At 33.6% G+C, this 13,106-nt stretch overlaps 1 protein-coding gene and 1 long non-coding RNA gene across 3 annotated transcripts in view; one reads left to right on the top strand and one right to left on the bottom strand.

Annotated features, from left to right (window-relative positions):
- The window catches only part of LOC146891551 (uncharacterized), a 73,899-nt gene that overhangs the window by 53,990 nt on the left and 6,803 nt on the right, over positions 1-13,106 (top strand). The window lies entirely within an intron of this gene.
- The window catches only part of LOC125397464 (cadherin-10), a 186,329-nt gene continuing 183,171 nt past the window's right edge, over positions 9,949-13,106 (bottom strand). Inside the window, exon 12 of one of the 2 annotated variants that reach the window (XM_085676605.2) lies at positions 9,949-10,974. In XM_085676605.2, the coding sequence (XP_085532731.1) occupies positions 10,490-10,974 (485 nt within the window). In that variant the 3' untranslated portion in view covers positions 9,949-10,489. Of the gene's footprint in view, positions 10,981-13,106 lie in introns of both variants that reach the window. The other variant, XM_048429864.3, reaches the window with a different exon arrangement.

Here is a 13,106-nt window from a genome sequence, read left to right as displayed (position 1 = left end):
TATAAAATCCAAACAAATATTACTTTATTGTCTTACAGTCCTTTGTTTTTCATACCTGATGCTTGTATTCCATGTTCTAAGAAAGAAATGACGAGAGAGAGAGAAAAGGGGGGGGGAGAGAGAGAGAGAGAAAGAGGAGACTGAGAGAACTCTGGCCTAGAGGAATAAGCTAAAATTATACTTAATTTTTGGGCATGTGTAAATTCAAATGAAATTGAATTTTTATTAGGGAGCCTTTATGAGCAATGCCCTCATCTGGCAGCGCAATATACAAAAGCCAAGACATAACTAGTATTGGAATCACTGCATTATATAAAATTGCATTGGGTAAAGTGAACTCAAGCAGACAGGAAATGTGCACTTGTGTTTTGGAAAACACAGTCTGAGTTCACACTAGCATGAATTTATGTGGATATGTTATCTTCTCTGGGAACCTGAAAAGTTTCAAAACCTTAAGTTATTTCTGAAGGCTTGTTTTATTTGATAGAAAATGAATGAGAAAATGTACATTAAAGGCCATGTTTTTCCTACATACAGTTTTCAAATGCAATAACCAAATACACATGGAACAAACCCATATGATCCTACAGTAGCACTTTCTGCTAATAAAGATTTCACTTTGTGAAGGCGATTTGTAATGTAGCATCATGATAGAAAACACAACAGAAGCACCCTTTTGCCTAGACACACCATAAGAAGTAGTAAGAACTCAGTGTAGAGATAAAAATCTATCACTAATTGAGAAAAATATATTAGAGTAGTTATATCATTGATTAAGTAAATAGAACAAATGAAAAACTTCTCACCACTCCCCATATTCCCAAACTTAAATTAAGTATATTGGTTTGATTATGTTATTTTTATCATTACTTTTATGTTAAGAGTTAATTTTTTATTCTTGAATTCAATCTTGTTTTTTTTACATCCTTATTATAAAACTGCTTCGTGTATCATAGTCCTATTTTTCATACCAAATAATAAGCTAATAGTTGGAAAACATATATATTATTACATCTGTCTTTAATTCTTTGCTTCCTATAACAACAAACACACATGAGTGCTGTTTTGAAATATTGATGATCTAAGGCATACTTAGTTGATTTTGGTGTTAGTTGTTTAAATAAAATATAATAAATAAAAATCATTTTTTTGCTTATTTGCGTGTGTGTGTGTGTGTGTGTGTGTGTGTGTGTGTGTGTGTGTGTGTATTTTGGTGTATTTGTGTGGGTACAAATATATGGGAAGATCTTTATACCTATTGATGATCAAGCAGAAGTCAGAAGATGAAGTTGAATGTATTTCCAAATCTCAACTTACCAAGTTTTCTTGAGATAAGTTCTGTCACTGAAACTAGACCTTACCAACTCACTAGACTGTTTGACTATTAAGGACCCAGAAGTCTTTTTTCTTTGTCAATAAAAACATTTTATTGCACATATTTTTCCTACTGATTTAATTATTTCTAATTATTCACCAAGGGTTTGCATAAATGTGTCCAATAAGATGTTTTAAATTTCAAATGTGAAATGAGCTAAAATATACCAAAAAAGTCTACACTGTTCTAAGTATATTCTTAAATGTATATTTATTAATATTAATTCTGATAAAAATAGATTGTGATGACCAAAAATCTTACAAATTCAGATATTGCTAATATACTATAAATAGTGGTGGTGTACAAGGGTAACATATTACCACTTCAAATAAAAAGACATCATTCAAATTAACATTGTAGAGAATAAGCCGTTCATTGTCATTACTACCTTGAGAGATGAAGTTTGACATTTAAATTTTCTCCCCAATAGTAATTGTTTGTCTAAGAGCTTCAGAGCAAGACCTAAGTCTTCTTGGGTTCCAATTTTATTTGGTATTAGCTGGACTTTATCCATTTTGCACTTAACTCTTTTCTGAAAATTAAACATAATAATAGGATTTACCATATTGAGTCATTGTAACAATTACCTGTGTCATTTTATAAGAGTCAATGCAAATTCTTGAACTGAGAATGCAAATCAATTTCAGCTATTATAAACATTGCTGCCACCACTACCACCACCATCACCACCACCATCCCTATATATGATCAACTACTTCCACGACCATCACCACCACCACCATCATCCCTATATATCCTCAACCACTAACACCATCTCCTCCACCACCTCCATCACCATCCCTATATATTCTCAACTACCTCCACCACGTCCTCTACCATCACCACTACCTCCATGACCATCCCTATGTATTCTGAACTATTTCTACCACTACCACCTCCTCTACCATCTCTATATCCTTAACTATCTCCAGTATAAATGAGTCAACATTTTATGTGCAGGTTTCTTAAGCAAACATGTTAGTTCTGCTAGTTGTCAGTGAGATTTACTCTGTTACTAAAATTGTGCATTATATTTTAAATTATTTGGAGTGTACCCTTTGTGTATGTTTTCATTTTTTTATTCTAATAGAATATGGAGAGATATAAATTGAACTCTATTCTTTATTATAAATATACAGAGTTATAAAATAAATTTACCTTTAAATATTTTAGGACATTCAGTTTTCTATTTTAAACACCTTAAAATTTAATTCATTTTTCTCTATTCCTATATTAAAAACAAAATTGTAAAGAGTGTATCAAATTTTTGCTTCCTTCCAACCAATCCTTACATGCTGTATTCCCAAGTTATCATTTTTGGTAAAATGATGTAAGAAAATTTCAATATATAGCTGGCATAATTGTGCTTAGTTGCTGTCAAGAATTCCTAGGCAGGGACTGTCATCTTTAAAGGTTGCTGTGACATTTCTAGAATATGCTTTTTCAAATATGAATGAAACATGTTGCCTTTTTGGTTGAGGGTGGGGAAGGTATGGAACCTGACATTTTCCATGCTGCCGAATTTAGAAAACAAAGTATTGGAATGCCAAGATTAATCAGTCACTCAACGAGTATTTATATAAAGCTATTTAGATGCCCAATGTGCAATGGGGACTGGTGTTTTATTGGGTTTAAATGTTTAAGCAAGTAGAAGGATGAATTCAGAGTTTCTTTTATCTAAATTACATAGACCTGTAAGCATATTGTAGTGTTCATGCATTGGGATCACAAATGCACCTGAAACCTTGGGGTGGTCACACAATCACAAATGCAGTCAAACTTAAAATTTATAACCCTTTTAAAATAAAGAAACTTGAAATTTAATTATGTATTTAGATGAAAATTTTACACAGTAATTTCATAAATCTAAAGGCCTATTCTGAAAAAGAAAGAAAAAAAATACATTAAAACACCAGCAGAAATAATCACTGGATTTGACTAGATTTTTATCTAACACAAATCTGATCATGTTAATGCAGTCTTTTAGAAGACATCACTTTTCGGGAAAATGATGTAAGAAAATTTCAATAGATTAGTAGTGAAAGCAAAGAAAAAGTGGAACTATAACAGTTAGGCAGGGTACACGCTGAGATGAAAACTCAACTTCAAGCTTTTTCACTGTAAAAAGAGAGGCAAAACCCATGCTAAGACTCTCAGGGTTGCTTCTAAATATTTCACAATGTGTAGGAGGATTGCTCAGATAAATTTGGGGATGAAGTTGCTGTGTTACCTTCCTGTGGAGTTGTAAATGTCACGTTCCCAACTCAGGATAACTTCACAACTGGAAAAAGAATTCACAAATAGTCTAGCAGGCTTCCATTATGTGCTTCCCTCAGCTTTCAATCCTCTCCCATTAAAATAAAGAATGTCCATTTTGCTAATTTGCATATGCTCTAAAGTAGATGCATTTAAAACAGGGATGCAAACTTGTATCTGGAAATAATCTATTTCTATTTTTCACTTTTTTGGTTCATTAAACATAGTTGTGAAAAGTGACTTTGCCCCTTTTCTATTAATAGCTTTTTCAGCATGGAGGTAAGCATTATATGCATATTTTTAAATAATTAATGAGATTTACAACAGAGTCTCCTGCAAATTAAAATGCATACGATAAAAATAAATTCATTGAAATAAGTATAATAGTGTTGATATTTACATATTCATATGTGGCTTTAATAACTTAAAATACACAGATGTTTAAAATATATTATTTAAATTTATTTCATTATTATAAAAATCAACAGTGTCTGTATGGCTCCTAGCACATTCATTCACCACTAGGTATTTTGCAATTTCTTTGCCTCAGTTTTGTTTTGGACTTATAAATCAAGCTAGTCCCTAAAGTACAAGCCTACATATTTTTGAAGGTTCTCTTGAATGCCAATAGCTCAGTGGATCTTGGTGATATCAGCAAGTGAAACTTGTACAACGTACTCTATAATATACAAATATATGCAAATATTATGGCTTGAAGAAAACAAAAATACGTTTGTGGAGATTACTTCAAAATTAAACCTTGGCCTATTGAAGGGGAGCTTTCATTGAAGTCTATGGTCTATGTTCCTTTCATTCATTTCAACATTCCCTTTCTTCAAGATCTTACCTCTCACTTTCCCTAATCACATGTTTCACTATGCAGTCTTTCCACAGTATTAGATTAAGTTCCCTCTCATGACACAGCCTCCAAGACACCAGAACTCATTGTAAATTGATAACTGTCCTCTGATGCTATTACTTATTTTAGTTGTGTTTCCATTAATATAATCCTTGATAGTTTGCATAGATTTTAAAACCTTTTTCAATATTGTCTCATAGAAAACAATTAGACGTGTGTGCCCTGTAAAATGATTGTGCATTACTTTATTTCAGAGAGAACAATTCAGAGGTTTGAATGCCTGTTAAAACTACTGACCATTCTTCTTTTTTCTTTTCCCAGTTTTGAAGACTGAAACTCAGGCTTTGTACATGTTAGGCAGGGACAATGCCACTGTGCTACATTTTTATAATTTTGTATTTTTAATTTTGCTATTTTCGCCCCTTTTGAGATAAGCTTGCCAGACTGACTTTGAACTCACTTCTGAAGACCTATACAGCTTTGGTCTTGTGATGTTCCTGCCCCAGTAGCTGGGATTGAAGGTCTGTACAATTGTATAATATTAGAATGATGTCCAAAATGGTTGCCAGGAAATGAAGGGATCATGAAGGCACCCCCTATAAGACTGAAAAGGTTACTGTGGAAACAGAGAGATTTCATACAAACTTTTTATATGTTATGTGCATTCTAAATGATTACCTCTAACATAAAATAATATTTATTTTAATTCTTCCAAAAATGTTTATTGAGCATCTCTACAAGTATAGAGTTCTATATACTGAGAGAAAGTGATAAAATTCATGCTCTTGTCAACATATTCTGTTTAAAGGAGAAAGAAAATAACCATAGGGAAAAAGTCATTAAAATGTAAGAGAATATGTAGGCACATAAAAAAGCAAATGAATACAACCAATTTTAGTCATGGCCACAGCATTACCAATTCCATAATGTAGAAACAATAGTGTAGACCTCGATTTAGCTAGCTGATCAAAATTGAAACTGAGTAAGAAAGAAGGAGTAGCCAGTGTAAACACATATGGAGGGAAGAAATGAAAAATGAAGTGATAAGGTGTGTTTGTAAAAAATAAGAGTAAATGAACAACAGTGGAGAGACTGTGTCACACTGTGAATCTTGTCTTCTACTCTGATAAAAATCAGAAATAATTCCCGAGTTTAGGAGAAGAAACCAATGTCATAGAAAACACTCTGACATTTTGCTGACTTTGATAACTGGATAGTTAGATAAAAGTAAAGGACAGTGTCAGGAAGATAATTAACTACTTCCAGTAATTGTGGAAAAAGTTGTCTCGGTCAAGAGAATGGAAGTATTGAGATGCAGAACTTTGTATATCAGACATAGTCAAAGGATCAGAGGTGTTATTTTCAGTAACATGCATGGTCACATGTGATAGGACACATTTAGAGTGGTACTATTTTGAAATATAGGGTTTTTATTTTGCATTTTTGTGTTGAAAGAGGTAAAGAGAATAAAACCAAAAATGGATGGACAGGGAGTTGGGAATGATCTGGAAAGAACTGGGTGAGATAAGAAAACATAATCAAAATACATTATGTGACAATTTTTCTTTAAAAAAAGAAAAAAGATATAAGACCATAAAGGACTCCAAACACTTGGGGATAATATCTCATTAGAGGTCAGTGCCGCACCAGCAGTGAGGCAGATATTAGGTGCAACAGGCTCATAAGTTTGTTGGAAAAATGCATGGCTATTTTCTTGACATGTCATCTATAAGATACTCTTATTAAGAAGCAGCTTTCGGTAAAATTCCCAGACAACCTCAGATATGAATTGTGAAATAGCAAGCATTCAAATAAAAATAAAAGTTCTCTTGGTAATGAGGAAGAAAACATGAATTTAACTATGTTTAAATGAAGTTCAACATCTTTGGGTTAGGGGAATTATTAATTCCGACGAGCAGAAATTTAGAATTAATCTTAAGATAAAGGAAATTTTAGGGAAGATTTTAAAAACAGAGTAACATAACTTTGTACATTAACTTCTAACTTTAGAAAGATCAGTGGTGTACTAGAATGGAAGAGTGGGTAGTGAAGAGTGTATTTGAAGAGGCAGAGAGCTTTTGAGGCAATTACCTTAGTAGCTGTTATAGAGGAAATATGAGGTCAGCGTAAGAAAGGTGTGTGTTTATAAGGAAGAATATAGTTACTCTGTTCATAATGCATTCCTTGGAGATATTAAAGTGCTAGGTAATTTAGTGCTGTGATTAAAGATAAAGTGATTTGCATGCATGACAGAAAAAGTGATAGAATGATGCTTAATAGGAACGGGTAAGCCAGTCAGAAGAATGGTGGCAAACACTGGTAAGAACGATGACAGAATTAGTGACACCCAATTCTGTTTTGGACAAACATGTTTTACAATAAGGCAGTTTTATAACGGTGAAGAATATGTGAATGACTACCACAAACTAGGCAGGTATGTGTATAGAAAGCCAAACAGAAGCCAAGCATAGACAGACAACCATTCTTTAATAATAACCAAATCTGCCATTTTTCATTAGTAGTTTTCCTCTGTATTTATCTTATATGCTGTTTTGTCATATTTAGCACATATATGTATCATTTGTTGTATATGATTTTGAGGAGAAGGGCCTATATTTATTTCACCTTTACAGCATCCTTTGAAAATTAATAACTTTATTTCATGTAATTCTTCAAACAAACAAGATGTAACTATTAACTCACTATTAGTGAAAGAGTTGAGAAGGTGGACATTCCCTATTTTTGCTTTTATCATGAAGATACAAGGACTCATATTTATAAGGGATTAAGGGAAGTGACTCAGTTACCTGTGTGTGCTTAGATGACATTATCTAATGGACAAATTATACATGAAAACATACATGAGTTTTTGTATCTACTCATAAACTCTAAAATATATGATATTCTTGGATGTTTTATGTAATCATTTTATCATAGTCATACTTAATATACATAGAAGTGCACATAATGTATAAATAAAGCATATCTAGAAACTTACATAGACATATTGATATATTAAGATATATGTTTTAATATTAGCATCTTCTTTTTAAAAAAATTCTAGACATTACATCAGCACAGTATATGTGGATTAACCTATTAGCACATGGCTACCCAATATTTTTGAAGTTATGTAACATTATATATATATATGTATGTCCCTGCATGTGTGTTTGTGTGTGTATGTGTATGTGAGATGAGAGAGAGAAAGAGAGAGAGAATAATTTCAATTTCAGACCACAAATAATTTGTAAATACATAATTTGATACTTTGCTGAGAGTAAAATTTATATATACTTAGCATTTCTAATGCTACAAAATTCAGAAGTCAATTTAAAATATCTAATTATATAATCAAGGAAAAAAAGAGAAGAGAATGATTCTGTTCCTAGAAAAGTAATCATAAGATCTAGATAGTTTCTAATAACCTCAGTGGTATTCATAACACCATACTTTTCCCCATCTTTTAACTTTATAAGTAAAAGAAAAACACGGCTATAAATAGAAGAATTATATATAATTTATTACATCTCTGGGTGTCAGACATTCCTTTTTTTATAATAGATGCTCAATAAACAATTTATACTGAAGATAAATATGGATGAAGAAATTTAAAACCTCCATTGTTTCAGTTACATCAGTAATATTTCGAGAAACAGTAGCCCCGTCAACACAGAACGCTAATGTTGGAATAAACGATGTACTGGTCATTCCATTGGGCAAGCACAATACCAGAACGTGACTGGGAAACTGGAAATGGGTTTTCTTAACATATGTTTTAAATTCATGGCTACCAAGAAATAACTTTAACATACCATCTTCATTAACAACCATATTGGCAGTTTGCTACTGACCAATTTCTCCACAAGTGGCAAATAAACCTGCCCATCAGTCATACTGAAGCTCATTTCTGAAGCTAGTTTGGGGTATACTAGAGATCACTGCCACAAATCTTGGTTTTTAAAATATTGGATGACTAAGTAAATGCCAGAATAATTTAGTGTCACTTGACATTTCTGAATGAAGATAAACGTCTTCACATAAAAATTGCATGATAGTCAAAAGAATTACATTTCTGATGTATAATGTTCACACAAGGACCCTACCTGTGTGGGATAGTTAAAAATAATTCCAACAAAAAAATTATTTTAAACTATGACCAATTTGAAACATTCAATGGCCTTTGTTTTTCTTTTCTTTTCTTCTATTAATGATAGTTCTCTCCAGGAAATAGTATTTTATTGAGTTCAATTCAGCACAAAGGGGAAAAATTTTCTTAAACTTAGTCTTTTTTGGAAGCCAATGTATGATATATATTAGTGGTTTCTATCAAATTAAGTGTTACTATCCATCCTGACGCATCTTTAACACGACTTGATTGTAATTTTAATTGGGCCTCATGGGTTGTCTCTCTTTGATAATCAGACTATTAGACAAACTGAATCATCAGTGGGTAGAGTGGTGTGGGCCCTTTCAGCCTGGAAATTAAAAAAAAACCACCATCCAAAAACACTGAAATAATTAGTTCTGCATCAAGGATATATCAACATAGAACACAGACCTACTCAAGTCATATAGCATTTTTACTAATTAGCACATGAATCTTTGGTATTGTTTTCAGTGCACTCTACAGGGACAGTGACTTCTGTATCTACTAATAAATTATTCCATTTGCAAAGAAATCATGGTCCAGGACTTGAACAACAAGTAATAACATTGGTCTCACCTCCAGGATTCTCAGTAACATTTTGTGATCGACTACCAGCACTTTAAAGTATGTTTTTCAACTTGTGCTTTTACTTTCTATTAAGTCATTCTTCTTACACAAAAAGACTTTGTTAGAATAATGTGTGACGCATCTCCGAAAGGCGACAGAGTTGTGAACCTGCATCTTAATGGAATATTCAGTGTTATTACTGTCATTACTAGGCATTTTCAAAGTCACCATGGGAGGTAAATACAATTCCATTCAGTGATTATTCCAGCCCAAGAGCTGCCTGAATTTGTATCACCTATAAACCTCAACAGCACAAATGTCATTCAAAAATTAGAAAATGTCGTTGTCTTTCAGATACTATTTTAATAAATATGGGCAAGATGAAAATGCTGTACTCCCAGTGTATTTAGCACAGAAACCAAGAATGGTAATTATTTAAATTTGAGTGTGGTTGACTTTGCAACTCTGGGGTTAGAGAACCATTCTTGTAAATTTTTCAAACAACAAGTGATAAGTGGCTTATAATTGGCAGCTGCTTTTAGTGTGAAAGTTTCCCCATATCACAGTGCAATGACTTACTGAATAAAAGCCATGCTTACCTGGGATATCAGTTTGGTCAAGGCTTTCAACATTGCTTACAATGCATTTTTCTTCCTGGGTATTTAAATCGATTTGGTAACAAGATTTTTAATTTATGGAGAGAGAATTTGCTCCTAGGGAAAAGATAAGCTAGAGACAAAGTAGTTGTAAAAACTGGTTTATTTTTTTAAAAAATAAATACAAAAATATAAATATAAAACATTAGCAGATAGAATTTGATGAAATGAAATTGCACAAATGCTTGTTTACCAGGCTGCATATCACACCTACGACACCACATGTACATTGCTTTGAACTTAATGTACAGGAACAGGATATATCTTAAATGTTTTCTTTGCCTTTTCAAAGCTTCATTTGCAAGGACAAGACATGTGTCTAACAGAAGCGGCTTGCTCATGAGGTTGCTTAAGGGAGAGCTATCCTGATCAGGTTTCCTTTATTTACTATGATGGACAACATTGAATTTCCATAGCTTTGGCTCTTGGAAGTGATTAAATAAAATGCTGTATATATTCCGTGAGACATTCTACAGGAAAGAATTAATATAATTAATGAACAAATTAAGAAATAAGTGGAAAACTTGTGCTGAGTGGCAGGAAAAAATTCTCCTGAATATCAAAGATCGTGAAGTGGAGACAGTATCCGCAAAGTTACTTTCTTTGAGCAGAACTCAGGTGCCAGGCTAAGCGTCTTTGTCGCTCTCGCCCCCACCATACATTTCTGCTAGTTTATTAAACCGAGGTCCCCATTCTCGGAGGTAATCGTAGTTTTGGTCTCCTTCAGTGGTACCTGATTCTAATGAGCTCAGAGATTCAGCGATGGAGTCGTTTCCTTCATAGGCATAGGTAGCCAGTGAGTCGTAGGGAGGCGCAGTGGGGTCCAGGTCATGCTCTTTGAGCCGCTCGTTAATGAAATCCCGGACGTCCGTGTTATCGGGGGCTGTAGGAGTCCTCCGGGGAATAAATAACGTTTCAGGAATTATATCTCGCCGGAGCTTTTTCTCCTCAATAGCCGCAGGATTCCTTAAGGTACCAATATCAAAGGCCTGGGTGTCCTCCTCTCCACCACCTTCATCGTTATAGCTCACAATGTTGTCTCTGATATCCTCTTTGGATAAGATCAGAGGCTCTGTCTTCCGCTGCCTTTTCAGGGCTGCAAAGAGGACCACTATAACTTAAACAAAGACAAGAAGATGCGTTAGAACTGAATTCCCAAACTGCTAATCCAGAAGCGCTACACGGGTGGGAAGGTGTTTATATCATGCATGAGAGGCCAGAGTTTGGGGTTATTTTTGCACTTTCGTTCAAAAGCTGAGAAGGGCTTAGCTGGGGTGGCTAGTATGGTGTTTCTGATTCATTTTTAAAGCACTGTAGGCTAAGCCTTGTCTACAATGACTACCTTTTACTTGCTTTTCTGAGAACTAAAGTATATTCTTTACAGAGTGGAAAATATTAATCTTTTGCATTAAAAACTAAACTTACATGAAGGCACCATCTTTCATGTCGTGTAAGAAAACTCCCCCCACAAAACTGTTAAATTGGCTGAATTCAGAACAAGAGTAAACGCATATCACTCCAAAATACAGTTGTGATCTTCAGAGAGTCAATGTGTGCAGGGAGAGACACACATCACAAAAATTACAGTCACATACCTATACAAGAAATTTAATGCAAATGCCACTCATGGAGTTGGGGTTCTCCTATGTACTATCTTTAAACATCTTGTTATTGATCACTTAAGACATTTAGAGAAACACATGTGAATTCATTCAGATGGAAAAGATAAAGGGAAAAAATATCTCTACTTAGAAAATGTATTTAAAGCAAGTTGGAATCACTATTTACTCAAAGTGTACTTTGTTTCCTATTAATTATATTCACTAACATTAAATGCCCTGATTGTTTTCTTATGTTTATAATTTGTGCCATTGAGAAGCGGTCATTTTGTTTTTCTTAGTTCACAAAGTCTCTCACACACACCCTTGTGTAAGGTAAAGGTTTTCAACCCTAAGTTGACAATACAGAGCTTCCAATACAGAATATAGTAGAAATTGTAAGACTGACTCTGCCCAAACTCATTTCCCTGCTTCCTGAAATGCAGCTACTGTGTCTATCCTTATAGTCAATAGGGAAACGGGAATGCAACGGAGAGCAAATACATTATTTTCATCTCAAGATCAGCTAATTCTACTCAAGGCTATAAAAACCAACTAGTATTATTTGTTACCAGTTAAATCATGTAAAGGGTTTTTGACCAGATTCCAGTAAAAATGATAGCTGTGAAGCCCTCCTTGCAGTTATTAGAAGAAAAAATATGAAAGCAATCTGCCCATTCTACAGAGAACCGGGCAATGCACTTTGTTTGCTTTGCTTTGAAACATGTTGACAACACTTACTTCTAGCTCCATTCAGAGTGAGGATATTACATTTCAACAGTTTTGACACTGTTGTCTCTTTTTGCTGTTGTTTGTTTATTAAAAAGCAAATCAAGAAAAAACTTTTGTGGCAATGTGTTCAGTACACTGCTTGATAAACAGCAGATTATTGTTAAAAGTTTGCTATTAACAATTTTTATTAGATTATTTATTTATTTTTATTGAGCTCTACATTTTCCCTGCTCCCCTCCCTGCCTCTCCCCTCCCTTTCAACCTTCTCCCAAAGTTCCCATGCCCTAAATTTACTCAAGAAATGTTGTCTTTTTCTACTACTCATGTAGATTATATCTATGTATGTCTCTCTTAGAGTCCTCATTACTGTCTAGGTTCTCTGAAATTGTGATTTGTGGGCCGATTTTCTTTACTTTTATGTTTAAAAACCACTTATTAGTGACCACAGTCTGCCTCAGTCATACAACTGTCAACAACATTCAGAGTGACAAGTTTGGAGTAAGGGGAACACTCATCCATTGCTGGTACTATTAACAATTCTTTTTTGATTTTTTCCTTTTTATTTAAACTAATTATTTTCATACACTATAGTCTGAGTATGTTTCCTTACTCAGATCTTTGCCTACTACCTACACACCTAAATCCATAGTTCTTTTTTTCTCTCATTAGAAAACAGACATCTAGATGATGATGATGATGATAATAATAATAATAACAAACTATAATAGGAAAAAGCAAAGAGAGAAAAACAGAGATACACAAAGACTCAGAGACACATAAATTTGCACACAGAGGGAACTAAAATCAGAAACCATAATATAAAGTAAAGGGTCTGTAAGGTAAAAAGGAAAAATGCTCTGACAAATCCTTGAGATCAAAAACCCTAAAAATTCCCATTGAGTTCTTTTTGTGT

This window comes from Myodes glareolus, chromosome 15, assembly GCF_982192425.1.
Source record: "Myodes glareolus chromosome 15, mMyoGla1.1, whole genome shotgun sequence".
Lineage (NCBI taxonomy): Eukaryota > Metazoa > Chordata > Mammalia > Rodentia > Cricetidae > Myodes > Myodes glareolus.
The sequence above is the reverse complement of the archived record's forward strand: the minus strand, read 5'-3'. Positions and strand labels throughout refer to the sequence as shown.